The sequence below is a fragment of the Squalius cephalus genome (assembly GCF_949319135.1).
Source record: "Squalius cephalus genome assembly, chromosome: 3".
Lineage (NCBI taxonomy): Eukaryota > Metazoa > Chordata > Actinopteri > Cypriniformes > Leuciscidae > Squalius > Squalius cephalus.
Window position 1 is genome coordinate 28,137,341 of NC_137124.1, and position 21,808 is coordinate 28,159,148.

Here is a 21,808-nt window from a genome sequence, read left to right on the forward strand (position 1 = left end):
TTCAGGAATTTAACAATCTGTCTATCAACTACAAGAACGGGTTCAAAGAAACCCATCCACACTTGTAGAGTTTAAAGTGATTCCACATACTTGCTGTTTTCGGTCTTGGTATCCCCTTATGTATGACTGAATGATGATTGAATTTTTTAGTCTTTTCCTCTCATCCTGTGCAAAATACAAAGATATGTAAATCATCTTCTATTTGTTCATAACTGCAAGATTCACATTCTTATATCTGGCTCTAATCTAAAAAATAGATACACATCATGGGAATTTTGTGATACACCAAAAAGTATTTGGACACTCAAGACACACTTAAAAATGTATGAATGTCATTTCATTAGATAACAAAAGTCAAACCAAGCTTTTCTCAGAACTAGCATAACGTTTTTGGTCCTATTTTCACAATAAAATGCTTTAAACATCTGTAAAATACCCTAATGGTGGATACTCACCTCTCGTTTCCTTCTTTCTTCCTGTGTTCGATGAAGAAGAGATGCTTTTTCCTCCTGAACAAAAAAAATGCGTTAGACATATCAAAATAGATCCAATATCAATATGGAACAACACTTACCAGATTTGTGTTGTCCATATGTGGAAATTATTTACACTAGTTTAGAATTAGCAAACAAATATTCACAAATATACAAAATGGTCAGTTTCAAAGTAATAATCATTGTAGACAAAGGTCAAATGTTGTGATGTCTATCACATGGAAAACTTACTTTTCTGCTAGCACCCCCAAGGGACACCTTGGGTGTTCTCCTGAAATCTCCCTCAAAACTGAACATGGTTACACTTTTCCCATTGAGCAGCAATCAATACAAGTATCCTGTGTGCAGTGCAACAAAGTGCAGTCTGAGCCGGCAAGACAGAGAAAACAAAAAATGATGAGATTGGAGTCTAGTCAACGAACTAATCATAACGGAAACATGATCTCATAACAGAATTTATGTTTGCTTGTAACAATAAGCACCGATAAAGATGCTGCTTAAACATATACCACTGTGAAATAAAGCAGGCTGTTGATGATGAAGATATTTAAAGCAACTTTATCCTTGTGATAGATAACTGAGGAGGTGTGAATGGAAATTGTCACCCCGCTTTCAGCAGGTGTGGTGATCAACACTAAATAGAGCTGTATAACACCAGCGTATCTCCAATCAGAAATGTCACAACATGACCGCTGAAATATTATTTCAAATTTATGTGCACATTATTGTACATGCGTACAAATATCTGTGTGTTCAACAATTGCCCTGACATGCACCCTCATTTGAGCGGAACATGTTCAAGAAAAGGGTTGTTTCATAAGGAGACAAACACATTTGTTATGACTCAAGCCAGGCTAACGTTAGTTGGCTTGCTAACATAAAGAACCAGTAAAGAATCACTATACCAGACGTTCATCATAATTTACGACCGTGTTCTTTTAAGGTTTAAATATAAATGAGCATTCGCGCTGTGAAAGACACAGAGTTCTGGTATTTTCTTCAGTCGGATCCAGTGAACTTCTCTGTTAGCCTCTTGGCTAAAGGTTCTTTGACTAGCTAGCTAATGACTCAGCAGCAGGTCAATTGTCTTTCACCTCGACAATTCCCAATTTCCCAGAAATGTACACGTATAACTGTATGTTACTTGGGGTCTGTCACCACTTAACGAGAATTAAGACAGTATTTTGGAAACATAAATGCTCTGCTCTGCTCTGATATGTTAGTTCAGCTTGACAGAAACTTCAGTCATATGTCGCTCTGATCGCTTCTAAAGTCACCTAGTGATTTCAGTGAGGTTTTACAGCTTTTTCTACTGATGAGTCGAGTTAGTAAATGAAATGTGAATTGTTTACCTGGTTTTATTGAATGATCAGCAGAACCATACAGTTCAGCTACTGGAAATCAAAGAAAACAAAACCGAAATCGTTGCTCCTGCTCTACTAAACAAACACAACACAGAGAAACGCCCGCCCACTCAATAGCAGGGTGGAATGTGATTGGACAACACAACACTGGCTACCAAACGATTGGTTAAAAACGAGGTCAATCACGTGAAAAATGTCACAATTACTTCCTGGATGAATCCCAGCAATAAAAGGAAACCAGTTGCGGTCGGTGAAAGGGATCTAATCTCCGATACGTTGAACTGGATCATGTTTATATTAGATATTCTTAAAAAAGTATTATAAAAAATTCCTTTCTTTATTGGTTTCTTTAAGTGATGTAAATAATTAATTGGCAAACACATAGCAAAACAAAAAGCAACAATTTACATAAAGTTTTGAAACATTAAAATGCATAGTAGGCTACTTACACCCAAAATGTCAAACTCTTTTTATTATTTACTTACTTACTTACTTACTTCTGTGGAACAGAGAAGATGTTTTGTTGTTGTTGTTGTTGTTGTTGTCCCTCTCCATAGAATGGAAGTCAACATTCTTTAAAATATATTTTATGTTCCACAGAAAAAAAGAAAGTCATGTATATTTGGAATGTGTGAGTAAATGATGACAGAATTCCAGTTTTATGGAGAAGAACTAACTTTGAAGCCAACTAACTTACTTTACTTACAAATACTCATTGGCACTTCACACACATCCCCCTAAATATTGCAGAATAGGTCTCACACACTCATTGCTTGGCATCTGATTCTTGTTGGACAGCAGTAGCAAGACAGGAAACCACTCAGTTTCTCATATATGTTATAGAGGGATTTATGAGTTATTGATTGATCATATCCTGCCTTTTAGACCTGAAAAGGGTATAACGAGCCACTACAGCAAGTCTTCTGGAGCTGCTTCAGAATACAGAATGGGGGTCTCATCATCTCAAAAGGTCTCTAATTTTGAAAGATGTCAAAAAAGGGTCACACATTTACGTCAACTCCCTGAGTTATATGTCTCCATAACTCTTTGTTGAGTCTGGTTAATTGCTAAATTGTTCAAGAGTCCTTTCAGGACTTGTATTCTTAAGTAAAAAGTGTTTTAAGCTATTCCCTGCATATATATATATATATATATATATATATATATATATATATATATATATATATATATATATATATATATATAATGAACACCGAATCACTTACATTTGTCCTAAATATATACAGCATATGCTTATGCTTACATAGTTCAAGTATACAATATTCTTTTAAACCCAGAATAGGCACTACAAATATTCAAAACAAATGTGGGTTATAAATAATTAATTTATACAAACATTCACAGAGCAAATTTTATATCTGGCTCCAAAGTACACTTGTCAATTTTTTTTATAAAACAATTGACTGTTCATCATTAAATCTGTTTATTAGGTCCTGATATGTGCTTTGTACTTTGCAGTCATTGTTTAAATGATAAAATTCCCAACAAAAACAAGACTGATCATTCATCCGTCAGTGAGACAAATGTAAAAGCTGAGCTTGAGAAACATTCATAAGAAAACAGGCAACTGTTTTCATTGACTAAAAGCTGTTTAACTCTTATGATGTTGGTTGATAATTGAAACATGCTAAGGCCAAATGCACCTCACTCCCCCCTTTTTTGAAAAAGTAATGAAAAAGAGAGAAGGAAAAAAATACACCCTCCAATTAATTTGTGGTGGCCAAATGTGCTTTTCTGAAACACAATACAGCCATCACTGTGTCACATTTGCCCTACATTTAAAGAAATGTGGATATGTTTTGGGGAGGTCAGGTTTAGAAGACTTACAATAAGTAGGCTAATTATATCTAAGGCAACATTGTAGCTTTTATTATTAGGCCTATTGTTTTTAAATCATGTAAGCCCAAATGTGCAGATTCAAATCATTACAGTTTTACTTTTCTTTCTTTTTTTCCTGTTTTTTCTTTGTTGTTTTTTTTTTTACAAAACTGTTATCTCACCTGTCTACCTTATAGCCGAATATTAAATCATAAGGGTTGTTGTTGATTTAATAAATAGCCTTTTAAAATATTTCCTCGGTTCTCAGCTTGTTTTGTGGGGCACTCGTTTTAATAAACAGCGAGATCTTTGACTCTTTGCTGTGCTTATGGCAGGTATGAAATGCATTCATTTGAATTAGCCTGACATCTGGTGACATCGTCAATCACGGGCTCGTGTCACGGAGAGAGGGGACTCGTGGGTCATCTCGTTTAAAGCACATTTTAAATTACACCACTGACTGAATTGTGTGTGTTCATCACATTAGTGTAGTCTACCAGTATGCTCGGTTGAGTGACACCTGGCTTTCGGGCTTGTTCACAGTTTGGTCCAGTGAATCAAGATAGCCTATAGGCTAATCAGGGTTATCAAAGAAAACTGATAAAAACGCTCATTTCGATATAGCCAGAGCCAAGAAGGACATGTTTAAAATGAATTCAAGTTCCATGTTCAGAATCATAAATCTATAAGCGCTGAAATCGGATTTCCTTTAATGATTTTTGATACTGGTAGGGCCATTCGTTGTAAGTAACCGTTCCCTACTAATTAAATTGTTAAAAAGATTATGGGCCCGAAATGTGTTTAAAAGCAGTGCTATATACATTTCATCACACTGCCCATTTGTGCCATTATGATCGAAAATATTTAGGCTATTGCAATAAAAGAGACAGTGGAGGTCCCGATAAATTGGCTTTTCATAATGAACACATTTACCATGGATAGGGCTAATTAATATATAAACTATTTCGATTTGTCATTGTGATATGTGTTCCACTTAATTGTGAAAGTAATTACCGAGCGAATGAGCAGCTTTGAGGAGAGTCCCTGGTTTCAGGCCCTTCTAACTGAGGGTGCAATAATAATAATTTTACTCTCCCCTGATGTGATGAAAAAGAGCCATAAATCTCTCTGATCGCTGCAGGTCCATGGCTTCATATTTCACTGCTGCTTTAATAGAAATATTCATGCGATCCCTTAATGAAATTACAACTGATGGGAAGCAGACAAAGCGGCAAGACACAAGAACGTTTAACCGCGTTTAAAGACACAAGCACATTTGATTGGGAAGAATGTTGAAGACCTCAAATAGGAGGATTCCAGAAAAACTCAAATCAAAATAAATAGGGTTATTGTTGCGTTTTAAATCACGAAAAAAACATTTCTTTTTCCCAGTCCATGATCGTCTAAATAGGTATACAGGCCATGCATTTTGGTAAAGTTGTAGCAATTACACCTGAGGCTATATATGAGTCCTATTATTTCAGAAATGGTGGGTAACTTCATCATTGGGACACCCTGTTATTTTTCTCCTTTTGGTTCGTGACTTGTTGATTTCCCCTGAGCAAATAAACGCATGCGAGCAGTCTCGAGAGAGAGTGGTTAGCTGATGAATTGAGGAAAACTAATCCGCTTTATTGGTAGACAGGTTAAGGGCAACAGAGTGTCAATAATTCTCTCTCTGGCCTCTTTCTCCATTAGCTTAAAGAGGCTTATAAGAGGAACAGACCCCACAACAGGACACAGATCTTCCACACCCCATCCCACTATGTGCCCAGCTTAAAGAAATATATAGATTAGATTTTAAGAGCGAGATTTGCAGTAGACATAACTTTTAAGAAAGCCATAGGTCCCATTTTTTTCTTTTCTTCATTTTTTCCTTTAAATTTTATCAAACTAACAAAGGTCTGATTTGCAAATGTTTATGCAGAATAAATAACCTACAAAATATATACCAACATGTTACAATATTATCAGAAGTTTAGCTGTCATGATAAATGTGACAGTTTGGATAGTGTGGCACCTTTATATTCGGCTATTTATTAAATATAATCTAACATTGAAATAAGCTACACATTATCTTGTTGTTATGGATGCAAAGTTGCTAAAATATGTAAAAATCCAGAATAGGCTACAACAGAATAATGTAACTGTTAATCACGTAGGCTAATTAAGATTATTTTTTTAGAGCATGTCATGCGGAAAAGTTGTCAAGGTTTTGAGTCAAAAGTCAAAATGTGTTTTCGCAGTGGTTATAGTTTATAAAATTATCTTAAATTAAAATAATTTTGTGAATTTTAACCTCCAGAGTAAACATCTAATACATTTATATTTCTGTAGCTGTTTAGTAAACAAATAATCACAATAATGTCAAACCGAAACTGGCATATTTTTAGGCAGGGGTCAAATAAAATCAAGGTCGATTTCAAATGAAAGTTTGACCTGTGTTCTCAGGTCAAAGATATTTTATATGAGTTGTCACACGTGCTTTAAATATCGTAAAATAACTGTATAGGCTACATTTAATAATTTATTAGGCCTATTATTAAATTTATAATTTACTAAATATTTATTGCTCAAAACACTTCTCCGATAGTTACATTTTACATTTTTCCCTAGGCAAATTGTTTTACTGCTTCAATCTTTGCAGAAAGAATTATCATTGGCTGTTCAAACATTTTCACTGGAGTAGGCTACAAAAAAGTGTGACACGGCTTGCCCTATGTTGGTATGAGGAAAGACTTTCCACAAATTTGTCCTCTTATGATTCAGAATTAAAACTATATTTAATATAAAATGCGTAGATTATATCCCACATTGTTATTAATTCATAGGCCTAGCCTAATCATCGAATTAAAAAACAAAAACAACAAAAAACGCCCATAGTTTTTGCATGCCCTTAGCTCTTGGTTGGTATTTGTCATTCTCTTTTTCAAACACATATATAGTCCTTATCTTTATAAGGATATAAACTATATTTGACTAAATTATCCGCGTATTAACAGGATCATACTACTACCAGTTTTAGCCATTTATTTAGACATCTTCGTTTATACTTAAGCTTTCTGCATCGAAAAAAATCAGGCTATATCGTGATAATAAGCTACACTGTATTAAACTCTTTTTAAAGGATACAAAGAAAATGTTTCTGTTCTGTATCTGTAATTTGATAGCATGTAAAATAATTGCGTTTTAATGCTTTCTTAAAACAATTAGCCTACAATTATGGATATAAAATGTAGGCTATAAAGTATGTAAGTGTTGTGTGTCAACACAGGTTGTTTTTTTTTCCACACACCCTTAACTTCCACGACGATACGAGAAAATTCTTATCTTTTGAGGATTATTGAATTTCTACTAAGCGCACCGTGAACAAGGTGAAATCATTGTCCAATCGGAAATCCACAGGGATGACGTGAATGACCAATCCACACCCTTTCGGGCAGCAGTTGACAAGTGCACTCCTGGCTTGCACACCTTGGCCAAGATCATAACTTCAAGGAGAGGAACGGTGACACTTGTGACAGCCTTGTAAAGTTGCGAACGACGCGTGAATCTGTTTGTGAGGTGGGCCAGATGGAGAAATCTAAAAACTTTCGAATCGACGCGCTTCTAGCTGTCGATCCACCAAAAGTGCAGACCTCGCCGCTGGCGCTGGTCACCTCCCTGCCCACATCTTCCATATCATCCTCCTCCGAAAGTGTCCAGGCGTCAGATTTGAACGCGAACTCCGAAGCACTTCGGAACGAGACTCCTTCGCCCCCCAGGATATCATCTTGCGGCTTGATTCCTAAGCCGGGTTTCTTAAACTCTCCACATTCGGGCATGGTCGGACTACACCCTCAGAGCAGCGCCGGGATTCCTCCTCAAGCTCTCTACGGTCATCCAATGTACACTTATTCAGCAGCAGCGCTCGGTCAGCACCCGGCGCTGTCGTACTCTTATCCGCATGGGTCGCACCATCATCATCATCCCAATGACCCCCTCAAACTCACAGCCAGCTCCTTTCAGCTCGATCACTGGCTGAGGGTCTCAACTGCGGGAATGATGCTGCCCAAAATGGCAGATTTCAGTGGTGAGTTCAAATTGAAATGCATGTGGATAAATATATAGCCTTATAGGTAGGTTATAGGCTTTAGTTATTATTAGCCCATTATTATTATTATTATTATTTTCAAATTGTATTTTATCATATTCAAAATAGTTTGAATGTTGTGCTTTATATAGGCCTATGTTTTTTTCCCCCTGTAATTCCTTAATTAGCCTCACGTGGTAGCCTATTTTGAGTTTACAGAATAGCCTAGTTTATTTTCATATGTAGGCTAATAAATAAAAATAGGCTTATCATTTAAGATTGCACAGAGCAACGGATAACAGTAGCCTGGTCTAACAAGCGCGTTCAGGGTCAGTAAAGCTGTTCTTTGACAGAGAATGAACGAGCACTCTCTTTCAAAGAGGGGCTAAAATGGACAGATAATGGACAGAGGGAAAGTGGAGGACGAGTGTGAAAACCACAGCCTGCCAACTGTGTACACTGCAGACACTGTCTCTCTGTTCCGCTGCTCGTCTGCAGATTTTCTCAAACCTCTCCCAAACAAATCAGACAGGGTGGAAATGTTACCAGATGTACTGACAATGCCGTGGCACATAGAGGCTATGTGTGATTGGGAATTGCTCTGGGGGCTTTTAAGAATGAGAGCTTTTAACATTTCTTGCCGTACCATTGTATAAATTACACTGTGTGTTAAAAATCCGTTTTGAGTGCTCTAATGCAGTAATGTATATATATATATATATATATATATATATATATATATATATATATATATATATATATATATATATATATATGAAAAGCAGTCCTGCCCGTAGGCTACCACTCTCAAAAAGAAATTATTTAACGGTTCAGTGCAGTATAGCATTTTCATCAAATAGCCTAACACTCAAAGTTTTTTTCTGGTTTTCTTTGGAGATTACGAAAATTGATGTTGATGTCTTGGTATTGCATTATAGTTTTGTAGACCAGTGTATGGGTTCTTTACAGCATCAGTTTGTAGGTGGTTTTCTTAATAAAATAAAATAAAATAAAAAAAAACCTAGAGCAGGCTACAAAAAATATTTGCAGAACTTTATTTTATTTATTTGCAGAATATTATTATGTTGTATAAACATGTAGCCTAGCTAAATCTGTGTTGGTTCTAAGTGGAATAGTTCTGTTTTTTAAAAACAATATTTGCAACATATAAACTTTCAAATTAATTTATTTATGCTGTTTTACGAAACATATGATGAAATATAGGCTAAATATGATGAATTATAAATTTTGTCATTCTAGGCCAGGCGCAGTCAAACTTACTCGGGAAGTGCAGAAGACCAAGAACCGCGTTCACAAGCCAGCAGCTCCTTGAACTTGAGCATCAGTTTAAGCTCAATAAATATCTATCGAGACCAAAACGCTTTGAAGTGGCTACATCTTTAATGCTAACAGAGACGCAGGTAAATCTTCCGATTTTTTTTTACGCTTCCCCTGGAAAAACACTTCTGTAATGAAAAAAAAAAAAAAGTCTTGTGATAAATAATATTCAATGTTTTTAATAAATAATAATATAAATCTGTTTAATTTAAATATGGCTGATTAACACCAATAGCGTAGAAAAATGCCAAATTCGATTAGCTACTGAAGTGTTTACGAATGAGAAATGTCATGTTTTTATTTCCAGGTGAAAATCTGGTTTCAGAACAGGCGTATGAAATGGAAGCGCAGTAAAAAGGCTAAAGAACAGGCCGCTCAGGAGGCCGAGAAGCAGAAAGGCAAAGGAAACCAGGACAAAATGGACGGATTAGAGAAGGACTTCCAGAAGGTAGATTCAGTGAAAAGTAACAGAATACGGGACTTTAGAGACAGTGACGACGACGAAGGAGAAAATTACATGCTAAATTCATCTGATTGTTCCTCCGAGGATGAACGAACCAATGCCAGTGATATAAGTCCACAACCATGAGACTTCTTTTGCAAAAAAACACCCATAAAAGCTAAGTATGTGAAGTGCATGTTATCATCTTGCAGTCATTATGGAAATGCTGAGGTGGACATGAGCTGTTTGCATAGGCATCCCATTTACAAACATTGACTGGATACTTTCCTGAAGGTAGGCTATAGCCTGATGTATGGTTGCAGAGCATGTGGTAAAATCGCATCTCATCAAGCATAATAGTGAGTAGGCCTATCACTATCGGTAATAATTAGCATCATTAAAATAAGATGATCCTATTCGATAACCACTTATTATTATTTTCTGAACTCGAGTGGGATAAAAATAATAATCTACAGCCAGAACCATATGTGATGTTTATTTTTATACAATGTATTTATAACGAAATTGCTTTTAAAATGCATGTTATTGTTTAGGCTTATCAGTTACACTTTGTGAATAAAATGATTTTTTGTTTTGTAATTTTGGGAGGCCTTTTTATTTGTAACAATGTTGAACTCTATATTCCATTACAAGCGTGAAGGAAAACCCTCCTCAACAAGGCTGGAAGTGAAGCGGTCTCTGTCTCTTGTCAGTGGCATGGTCGGGTCATGGGAATCGCTGTTTATAGAGCTCTCATATCCGTGCAAATGTGCGAGTAAGCATACTCGAATATGGCCAAACATTTCTCACCACTGCAGCAATGGCCACCCAATAATGAACCTTTGAGACAAAGCCCATCCATCATCAGAGCACATCACAGGGACTATTCTAGGTGTCTTTTATATTTATGTTAGACTTTAAGTGAAGTGAAATTAGACTGACCTTTCCGCTGATTTTAGACACTTCATGTTATATCTATCCGGAAGTCTGTTTCTGTCATGTTCACAGAGTAATGTTCAAAATTAGCTTATAGTAGCTATTAGCTAAAGACAGAGCGATAGTACTTAGGAAGGATATGAAATGAAAATGATAAAGAAAGAGAGTATGCTGGATTACTCTACAGCACGACTATTTTAATGGTCTTTTCGGCAATCTAATTGAGGTCTATTTCGCATAAGTGCATTCCCTCCTTTATTAATAACGACATGCTTTATTGGGTAATAAACCCAGAGATCCATCTGGTCTTTGCCAAGGAGCTTCTTCGAATCAATTAGAGGACATTTAAATATAATCACTATCCACTCCTATCAGTCCAGGGCCACGAGAACTATACTCGGACACTGAATGTGATCTGAAATGCTTCTTGTTTTCATTTACTAAGCCACTTTCAGACACCTTCTCAGTGGAATAATATGCAGTGTATTCTGGTGAATCAATTCTCTGAGACAGACTCCCCTTTCATTACTCAAAAACAGCATTTACCTGCCCTGTGATGTGACTGCAATGCATAGCAGGAACTAAAATCTGGCTAATCTATTAAACTTGGCATTATCCTTGGGTCCTAAAAGGCTTGTAGGGTAGTCAAGCAAGAGGCAACATTTTAAAACAGAAACAGGAAATTCAGTGGGGTGATGTAACTAAAGAATGTTGAAATGTGGTTCAGTTTAATGCAAATATAAAACATTATGATACATACATAAATGTATAATGTTATCCAAATATACTCTAATGGGAAACAATTAGCAATGATTTATACAGAATTAATTTGGCCCTGAACAGGTAGCAGTCAATTTGAAACATTAGTTACTGATTTAACTAACGCCTAATTTACCCTACTTGTACGTTTACCCAGCTGCATAAGTACAAAGAACTCAGAACCTTATCAGTGCCACTATCACCCTCTAACCATTGGGAAAGAAAACCACAAGTGAGCAGGGTGGGACACATAGGCCTACATGAAGGACTGGATGAGACAGTTAAAGGTGAGACAAAACATGTAGGTAAATACATTACTAAGCATGAGTGCATAATAAACAACATAATATAAATTGTTAAAATTATGCGCTATGTAATTTGTCAGTAGGAGCCAGTGCACATGGTTTTATTTAACACTCGGCTCAGGCCTATGCACATGTATGAATCTCCCATGGTCCTTTGCACAGGAACATGTAACATCCTCACCAACAGTATTCTAACTGTGCTGTTATCAGTTCAACGGCAACTTTGCTTCCTATTACCAGTTCAAACTAAGGTCAGTATCAACCTTCCTATGGTCTCACACAGACAGACAATAGCACACACTATTTACAGTCACCTGTGTGTGTCTTAGTGGGCTGGACCCACATTATACGCTTCTCCTCACATATGGTGACAATGTTGTCTTTGTCAAAGGGTGGGAAAGCAGGCCGTCTGTAGGTAACCCTCCCGTTTCCAGCTCTAAAACTGCGAGAGAAAAAACAGCCAGACTGATGTGTCATCATTACAGGTTCTAACGTGATAGTCTGTTTGATCTCACACCGGGGTATGTGATAAGGTTTAATTAATCAAATATAATTGAACACTTAGCTCTTTTGTTGTAGAGCTGCAAGGGTGATGTTTCCTCTCCCTGACCCCAGATGATGATTGCTCATCCTCTGATCACTCCATGCTGTGGATTGATGTCAGTAATGCCAATGTTGCTAATGAATTAACCATGGGCATCAAATCTAACGGTAACCCTCTGCTATGTAATGCTAGTTGGTCATGTCCAGAGCACTGCTGCATGTGCAGTTGTTCCAAACAACTGCAATGAATCCATATTTCAAATTAGGCAAACAATGCATGTTTGTGCTCTTTTCTAAATTAAGTTAATACAGTTTTGTTTTCATGGGATAAGCTATTCAACTCAAGAGTCACAGGCTGAATTTGTTAACACAACAGTTATTGTACATTGAATGTTTTTGCACATTAAAGGAATAAAAAGTTATGCTTGAGACAGACTCTGGCATAAAAAAAATTAAAAAAAAAAAATTAAACAGGCCATTGTGATTTAACACACTCAAATATCTGTTCCAAACTTGGTATTTTTTACATGTACATTTTCTACTCTTATAGTTTTCAAATAAAAGATCACTTTTCCCTTTCAATTAAATAAACATTACAGAAATACTGACTTAAAAGAAATGTAATAAAACCAAACATAATTATGCATCACACAAATGTTAAACATGAGATCTGTTCTGGTCAATGTGCAGTCATGCATGAAATACTTCTTTTTTTTTTTTTTTTTTAAACTAGTGATAACATCTTCCATCAGAATAGAAAAGCTGGCCATTGAGGGTTTCTTATATGTAACTTTTTTAAAACAACAAAAAATTCATATTTATATATTTTACTTTTTATTTTTTCTACAGAATGCCATTAATAGAAAATGCAATGCATGTCAGTGATCTGCATGTGTCTTAAAGTCTGCATTCAGGTTTGCATATTGAAATTGTCACTTTTTTAAGTCTGATGCATTATGCACACATCTGTGTGCTCTATAGCTTGATTTGGGCGTCTCGGGCCTCCATAGCTTTGGTGGCGACCTCGGCTCTGTCCATGAGTGCCTTGGCTTGCTCAGATGATTCTTGTGTCTGAATGGTCCGGAGCAGAAAGTGACTGATGAAAAGCTTCAAGCCTTCCCGAAGCATTCCTAGCTCGGGAATTCCAGAAATCCTGGGACACAATGGTAGACAGATATTGACACACCAGGCCACACACAAGCCATTTTATATGAACTCAGGCTGTTCTGCACATCTGGTCTTTTTACTCATTTTACTGAAATTAAAAAGTGTTTAAAAACTTGCACTCACAAATAAATGCCATTATGAACAATGCCTCTGAAACAAGACTAATGTATAATTAGCGATGTCACACTTTTGCCTTTGATTACAAAATATAGATTTATGCCTTTAAAAAAATTAGAAGCTTGCAAACCATTGAACATTATGAACATTTATCTACATTACTAATATTAATATTTTGTAGACAAATAACACTCACCTGCCAAATATATTGACAAGATCTTCTGGCTCAGTTTCTTTGAGGAGTTTCAAGAGAATCTGCTTCAGGAATTTGACTTTGGGCTTATCTAGCTCCCCAAACTCAATAGCCTTATTAAAACACAAAAGACCATCAGAAAATGAAGCCATCCTTTAACTAATATGTAAGAGGAACTTTAACTTGACCAAATATTACCTTGAGAATAGAAAGAGAGAGACTCCTCCTGTGTAAAAGATGAGTGACCATCTGGACAAGGTTACTGAAAGACCTACTGGAAAGGTTTGCCAGTTCTTTGAACTTATCCCACAGACTAAACTGAAAGGTCATCTAGAGAACAGAAGAAAAGCACAGAGGGTTTACATTTACAAAATGGATGTTATGGTTAATTGTAGTTGATCTATAGTAAACAGCTACAAGCTACTAGGCATTACATGCAGCAGAAATGGGTGTAAACAGACTGACTCATATTATCAATACAGATTTGTATATTAAAAACTTAAAGCTGATCTTATATCATATTGCACATGATAAGAGTAATATTCATTTATAATATCAATATCAATCTTAGCTAACACCTAGTGAAAAAAGCACACTCCTAACAGACTGAGATATACTGTAAGAATCACTGCAGCTCCACTCTACCTTGAACCGACGGTCATGCAAGCAAAGTTTCTCTGCCAGAACCGCATAGAATTTATTGAACATTTTCTCCTGCAAGCAGCAGTCCATAAGAACATGAACAATTTCCCGCTCTTGCTGGTTTTTCAATCCTAACCTGAGACAGAAAATAATCCACTGTATGAATTGGGTAATTTATGGTTTATGAAAAATATTACAAATATAATACATCATGTTTGAAATACACAAGAAGAAAACAGGCGGGTCTCTTAGCAAGTAATTTAAAGAAAGATCTGTGTGATAACATTAACTAAAATGTTAAAGTGTGTGGCATCATCACACACCAAGGATATCATTTCAGAAGATCTAACATTCTTCTTGTTCTCTTTTTAACCTAACATAAAATAAACGTTATCTTGCTAATAAAGCAGATCTGTTAATCTGTAAATACACTTTTCAAATCATTTTATACAATTATTTTACATAAGTAGGTCTGCAACTAAATAAAAAGTGCATTATTATAGATTCTGGCATTACATGACACTGTGATCAAAACAACACTTAAATGTGTCAACATGGCCTATGTCACTGAAAATCTGTGGAGAAACAGAAACTATGCAGACAAACCTTAAAAGTTTCTCAAAGGCATCCAAATAGTCTTCACTGGACATAAGCACACAGAAAATGTTCCTCCTGATGTCAGTGTTCATTCTTTGTTTGTGTGCAAGCTCCAAAATCTTTGTGCTGTACTGCAAATTCATAAATAAATTCATGAATAATCCATTTCAGATGACAATTTGACTCTCACAAAGCCAATTTATACACAAAAGTGACAGATTCTATAAACAGAAATAACTAAGACTTTTTTGTTTTTTACAATAAGGTTTTATCTGTTGACATAACTTAACTACATGCATTAACATGAACTAAGAATAAACAATACGTCTACAGAATTTATTATTCTTTGTTCATGTTAATCTCAACATTTACTACAACGTATTAAAAAAAAGTTGTATCTGTTAACATTAGTTATGCACTCAGAACCAACATTTTTTTAAACAACTTTAACAAATGTTTTAAAAATGTATTGCTCATTGTTAGTTTTTGTTAGTTAATGCATTACTAATGTTAACAAATGACACTTTATTGTAAAGTGTTACTCTACATACCCTATTTCTAAATAAGCAAAAAAAGAAGAAGAAAAAAAACTTACTTGTTCCCCTTTGGTGGATGTGGTGGTTGTCTTGTTCTCATGGTCATCAATCATGGGTGCTCCACTCCAGGAAGATCCCACAATCCACCAGCGACCAACGCGTTCAGCTTCCAGAAGATTGTCTAGTGAGACTCTCAACTTCATATCACTGCCACTGCTGTGAATCTATTAAGAGGGTTGTGTTAGTGCATGACTAACTGGCAACAATTCAACATTTCTCTGAAAATGGTGACCACACCAAAGTATGGAGTTAGTCTGACCCCTAGTGGCCACAGCGAGAAGTTAATTTGGTACCAATAACACCAAACATTTATTTTACTATTAAGGCTCCAATGAATTTAGGGCTGATAATAATGTGAACTAGTTATTCGCTCTAAGCACTTTTGCATCGCAAGTCCATGTTATAAATCTACCAATGTAAGTAACATCAGACATTTTCTCACCAAAGTCCTCTGCAGTTTCCTTAATTTCTCCAGAGGTTCAGGGTCATAACCCGGAATCTTCCTCATGTCATTGTTCTTCAGTGCCAGCATAGTCTCCAACATAAACCGAATCTGACAAGCAAACCAACATAACAAACGTCTGTTTGTAGAACTTGAGACTGACTATAGAACAATTGTCTTCATTTGTAAGTTGCTTTGGATAAAAGAGTTTAATGATTAAATGTAAATATAATAATTTCTAAGCACCAGAAGACAGCTTCTTCACAGGACGAATGAGTCTTACCCAGTGGTGTAGTCTAGTTTTTTGTAGTGAGTATACTGTAATATACTATAATATATTAATAGTTTTAATAAACTATTATTATTATTATTATTATTATTAGGACTACTTGAAGTATACTCTACTGTGCAATAGTAATAGGCTATATATTCTGTTATAATTTTTTCAAGTTATACCGAACTTTTATTTTTACAGGTTGTCATAAAGACATTACAGTTTCTGTGTGTATATGAAACGAATGAATGACGATAGTTTTATCAAATGAAATGGTGAAATTCGCATGAAGTGACTCTCATAGCAGCTCTGCGATGAAAGTGCACGTGTATCCATACATCATGTCTCAATGCTGAAAACACCACGAGCGTGAGTCACGCGTGCTTCAGTGTGTGTGTGTGTGTGTGATATTCATATACACTAGTCCATATCGAGATTTGATTCATTGTACAGCCCTACTTTTGATTTATTCATTAAAAAATAGCCAAATTCCGTGAAGTTCTGCTTAGCAAGCTCCATTTGTGACTGGATTCCGCGATTCGGGTGAATTTATGAATGAAAGTGTGAAAGTTCTGACACAAAACGAAGTTGTTACGTATCCTCACGCTTTTTTAAGTGGGTATACGGAAATCCTTGGCCTTTTCTAGTGGGTATACGGCGTATACCTGCGTATCACGTAGACTACACCACTGGTCTTACCCTTGTTTGGTCCTGAAAACGCTCTCCTTCAGCGTTGGCTTTCCGCTGAGCCTCAGCGATCAGCTCCTTAAGAGCTAGCGGATCATCCTTTCTCAGAGCAAACCCAACGTTCTTCAGCAGCAGCAGAACTAGTTCAATATCCTTTGAGCTGAAACGTGTCACCAGCTTCTTCAGAATGTCAAACACTAGGAGAGCATGAACCACATGGAAGTTGTATATGTGGGCAATTATGGACAACAAGTTGTCACATTCTTTGTCTGTAGCATCGAGCTGACTGTAAGTTTTATCAAACTGACGGACTACAGTCTCCAGAAAATGAGCTCCAACCTCAAAGAAAACAAGAGAGAAAGTGAGAAATTAGCAGGTGTCAAGCAAATCTACAAACTATGACAGAAATTCAGAGTATCCCACTGAAAACAGCAGCCACTTAGTGTTTATAGGAATCAGGAGGCCCCATAAAAAAAACCCAACATTCAACATTATTACTACACCTGCACGAATTACACGCTTGAAAAAAGGGGGTTTTCGTGCTTGGAGAGAGAGGCAGAAAAAAAGGGCTACAAATTAACAGGGCGCATAACTGGTGTGTTAGCTCGCCATATATGGAATTGCTTAGGGCCCCCAAATCACTAAGTTTGCTCCTGGCAGCAAGTGTGGACTATATTGCCATGATGACAAGGGTATGAATCTGTGAGATAGTAGTAAAGTAAATATTAGATACCTCCAGGCCAACACTATGGTGGAGGATGCTGACAAGTAGGATGTGCTCCATTAAAAGCCTGGAAGAGAGAGTGTTGGTGTTAATGATAATCATTTACAGGTATTTATTAGTGTGTTTGTAGCAGAGCCGCTGATACGTTTTAAGGTCATATTTAAGGGGTTAGTTCACCCAAAAATGAAAATTCCGTCATTAAAGGGATAGTTCACCCAAAAATGAAAATTAGCCCATGATTTCCTCACCCTCAAGCTAGTTATTTTAGTTGGCAAAGTTTTAAATATGGATATTTTTCTTACACGAATTCATCATTTCACTTCAGAAGGCCTTTATTAACCCCCCAGAGCCACGTGTAGTACTTTTATCATGGATGGATGCACTTTGATGGACTTCAAAACAGAAACGGCCATTCACTGCCATTATAAAGCTTGGAAGAGTCAGGACATTTTTTTTATATAACTCCAATTGTATTAGTCTGAAAGAAGAATGTCATTTACACCTAGGATGGCTTGAGGCTGAGTAAATCATGGGGTAATTTTAATTTTTGGGTGAACTATCCCTTTAATTACTCACCCTCATGTTGTTCCAAAGTTTTGTTCGTCTTCTGAACACAAGTGAAGATCTTTTTGATTAAATATGAGAGAAATATCTGTCCCTCCATTGACAGCTACGAAACTACCACTTTTGACCCTTCAAAAAGTTCATAAAGAGATCGTAAAACTACTCCACATTAATTGAGCTGTTAAGTCAAATTCTTCTGAAGAGACTCGATCACTTTATATGGTTAACATATTGAATTTAGGCTTTTATTCACATATAAACATTGATCAGCGAACATAAACAGAAGCTCAACCGAACCTGCGCGAGAACAAACCTCATTGGTTCTTGTGGATGCTCAAACATGCTGCAAAACACAAGAATGAACCTCACTGTTTTTTGCACGTCAAGCGAACATGCTTATGTTTACCACAACTGATGTGAGAGTAGATGAATGTTTATATGTGAATAAAAACCTAAATTCAATCTGTTCATCATATAAAGAGATCCGAGTCTGTTCAGAAAATTTGGACTTAACAGCTCGATTCATACAGATTAGTTTTACAATCTCTTAATTAACTTTTTGAAGCATTAAAGTATCATGATCTGAAGATCTTGCATGCATGGAACAACAAGAGGGTGAGTAATTAAAGGGATACTTCACCAATTAGCATTAAGCTTTGTATCAGTAGAAACCCGGTAGTATTTTCGAATGACCGTGCTTCCCTCCCTCATTTTTTCATTTTTGAGTCAACTAGTAGCCTAGTTGTATAATTTCTTACGATACTGCCCTCTATAACCGGTAGGCGTGGCTTGGGAGTGGCCTTGTAGGGCAGCGAAGCAAGTGCATTCTGGGTGTTGTTGTCTTTCATCCACATGAGCCAAAAATACATTTTCTGGCTTTTCTCAGTCTAGAAGGCACTAACTTCTAAAATAATTTCTTATTTCTACTACATAAATGACCCAATTTAAATACACAATCTTTCCAGCGGTGAAATATCCCTTTAATGACACAATTTTCCTTTTTGGGTGAACTTTAAGTTGAGTGTTTAAGTTGAGAGTTTTTTAAGGCGGTTGCTAGGGAGATGCTAGTGTGTTCTGGGTGCTCACAGGGTGTTCTGAGTGGTTGATAGGACATAGATTCTTTTAATCAGTTAGAAAAGATATAGCACAGTAAATGCAGGAATACACTACACAACTTTTAAAATCATACAGGCATCATACACTTGCCGACTTTGTAAATGGTTATAGAGAAAAACAAGACAACATACATTAAACGACTGAGGATCACATACTAACAGACTTTCAAGTTGTTCAGAACACAACAAACTCTAGGAGACGCATGACCAATGAAAACAATGTGTTCTAAAATAGGCTCAAAATATCAAACATGTCTGGTATCCTCCAACTGGATGGAATCACAGTATGAAGCTAAAAAAATCTGAGTCTGTGCACATCATATACACTACGCATCTGTCTGCAAAATCTGTCAACTTGGACTGTTTAAAATCTGCAGATTGGCTCTGACTTTTAGCAACTGGCATTGATGTGTTTAGACCGCAAATTGGGCCAAAACATCAGGGAGAAAGTCATGTAGCAGATTCCAGCTTTAAATCAGAACAGAATGAAGATCCGACCCCTGACCCTGGTGGATATAGCTTGAAAGCACTAGGGTTTTTAGTCTCAGAAGAAGAACATCAGTACGTGGGCTTTCTCAAGTCAACATAATTAAATTAAACGCTACACAAATGATCAAAGACTGGGTTATAAAATGAAGTATAATAAGGTAACCTTTCAGGCATGAGAGCAGGTGTGACGCAGGCAGCCAGCAGAATGTCCGTGAGTGTATCGTTCATGTCCTTCCTGCTGGTGCTCATGTACAGCTCTTCCAACTGACTGCTGATAGATGCCATGTTGGGCTGACTTAATCTGCCAAGCAAAAGGCGGATTATCAAACTGATCAACAAAAATGAAGCTTTTATGTAGTCATAGTAGTACCTTCCACGGCACCTTACCTGTTAATCAGACCTTTTACACGGCGCTTCAGTTTCTCCAGCTCGGCTTTGCGTTTGCTGTCCATGGCTTCTCGTAGGTGAGGTGGAACATATTTGCCCACAGTGGCAGAATTCTATAACAAGAAGAAACCACAAATATCAGCTTCAAAACATACTTTTGATGAGTGGAGAGTAATGGCCAGACAGTACACTAGAGCCACTATAGCTGAATTGAGTTTTATAATTCATGAATTTTTCAACATTAACACTGTTGATGTTCTGTTTATAACCGAGAAGCTGCTTTAAAACAATCTGAATTTTCTCTAGAAATAAACGTGACTTGACTAATAGAGAACAAGACTGAATTTAGACCTAAACAATAATAATGAAAGATTTACAACGACATACTAGTTCCTGGCTTTCAGGTGTACATTGTTCAGATTCAACTTCCTCCCCATGATCATTTTCCTCTGATGCATCTGCGTGATCTTCCTCTTCTTCATGTGTGTCTTCTTCTTCTACATCCTCCTCTTCTTCCATAATTGTGTCATCCTCTCCATCTCCTACCTCTTCATCCTCATCATCTGTCATTTGCCTGTCGCTGTCCTCTTCTAACTCATCAAAGTTATCCTTCGCTTTGTCAACGTCCATTTCTTCATCACTCTCATACAGTCCTGTCGCAGATGCTCCAGGCTCAAGAATTCCTAAAATATAATCGAGTCCATCGTTGGCGAATGACTGAGGCAGGCTCTTTTTGTTCTTTCTTTTATTCAGTCCAAGGCGTTTTTCTAATTTCTTTATTTCCTTGTCCTCTTCGATATTTGCCTCTAACAGAGCCCGCTTTCTGCTCTCGTGCAGACTAGATTTCGTTCTCTGCTTTGGCAGATGCTCGGAGAAGTGGACTTTCCTTTTAGTCGTCTCTTCTACACCATCTTTCATATTAATATTGTCTTTATTTGTCTCCTGCTGTCTCTGAGCGGCATTTTTAAGATTTCCAATCGGCTTCGCAGCTGGTTTCTGTGCATTTTCTTCATTTTGCGCAGGTTCCTCCTCGCTGGGCTTCAGGAGGGATTGACCCATGTAGTGACTTTTCATCTTAGATTTCTTTAACTTACGTTTCTCTTTGCGCAGCTCTTTTCTACTTTTCCTCTTTACGAAGGTTGCTCTTTGGTTGTTTTCATTTTCATCGAAGCCGCCTTTGCTCTTCACAAAGTTATTAACTGAATCCATGAATTTCTGAAGTTTCTCCTTGTGCATTTGCCTTCCACCTTTCCCTTTACTCTTGCGCTGCGCCTTTCCCTTCATTTTCAAAGCGACCTATATCTGACGGTGCATAAACTCTTTATTTATTGTCGATAGTTACGTGTTTACAGAAGGAAATTCGCTAAATATCGCATAAAATAGGTTTTGGAAAAATAACACATGCAGAAGCTGGAGGCAGCCATTGATGTTGACTCGTCGTTAGATGATCAGGATATTACAGCAGAGAAAACACATTTGAGTGGCTTTATCGCCACCTACTGAGTTGGAGCGTACTTGTTGAGAACCAAATAATTTAGTGTGTGTGTGTGTGTGTGTGTGTGTGTGTGTGTCATGGTGTGTGTGTGTGAGAGAGAGCCTGATAAAAATGGAATATATAGCCATCTACTGGTTACACAACAGTATTACAGATAATAAATGGTGCATTAGGTATTTGTATTTACTACTGTAAAATCCCTTAAAAAATATTTGTTTGAAATCAAT

The 21,808-nt window shown here is 36.7% G+C and overlaps 3 protein-coding genes across 3 annotated transcripts in view; 1 reads left to right on the top strand and 2 right to left on the bottom strand.

Moving 5' to 3' along the window:
* ube3c (ubiquitin protein ligase E3C) overlaps positions 1 to 1,970 on the bottom strand; it is a 33,490-nt gene extending 31,520 nt beyond the window's left edge. Inside the window, exons 1-4 of the mRNA XM_079865629.1 lie at positions 1,847 to 1,970; positions 726 to 858; positions 456 to 509; positions 91 to 165 (exon numbers count right to left, since the gene is read on the bottom strand). Coding sequence (XP_079721755.1) covers positions 91 to 165; positions 456 to 509; positions 726 to 791 — 195 coding nt within the window. The 5' untranslated portion in view covers positions 792 to 858; positions 1,847 to 1,970. The remainder of the gene's footprint in view (positions 1 to 90; positions 166 to 455; positions 510 to 725; positions 859 to 1,846) is intronic.
* A 5,213-nt stretch (positions 1,971 to 7,183) lies between these two features.
* mnx1 (motor neuron and pancreas homeobox 1) lies at positions 7,184 to 9,753 on the top strand. The gene is made up of 3 exons (XM_079867359.1): positions 7,184 to 7,769; positions 9,030 to 9,190; positions 9,415 to 9,753. Exons 1-3 carry the CDS (start codon positions 7,271 to 7,273, stop codon positions 9,694 to 9,696), a joined length of 942 nt encoding a protein of 313 aa, XP_079723485.1. The 5' UTR covers positions 7,184 to 7,270; the 3' UTR covers positions 9,697 to 9,753.
* Positions 9,754 to 12,449: 2,696 nt separating this feature from the next.
* Positions 12,450 to 21,549, bottom strand: nom1 (nucleolar protein with MIF4G domain 1). The gene is made up of 12 exons (XM_079868014.1): positions 20,474 to 21,549; positions 20,087 to 20,199; positions 19,863 to 20,000; positions 17,541 to 17,598; positions 16,820 to 17,146; positions 15,847 to 15,957; positions 15,404 to 15,568; positions 14,818 to 14,939; positions 14,215 to 14,347; positions 13,768 to 13,899; positions 13,573 to 13,682; positions 12,450 to 13,245 (listed from the first exon to the last, which is right to left on the bottom strand). The coding sequence occupies exons 1-12, from the start codon at positions 21,368 to 21,370 to the stop codon at positions 13,068 to 13,070; spliced, it is 2,484 nt and encodes an 827-aa protein (XP_079724140.1). The 5' UTR covers positions 21,371 to 21,549; the 3' UTR covers positions 12,450 to 13,067.
* Positions 21,550 to 21,808: the final 259 nt, after the last annotated feature.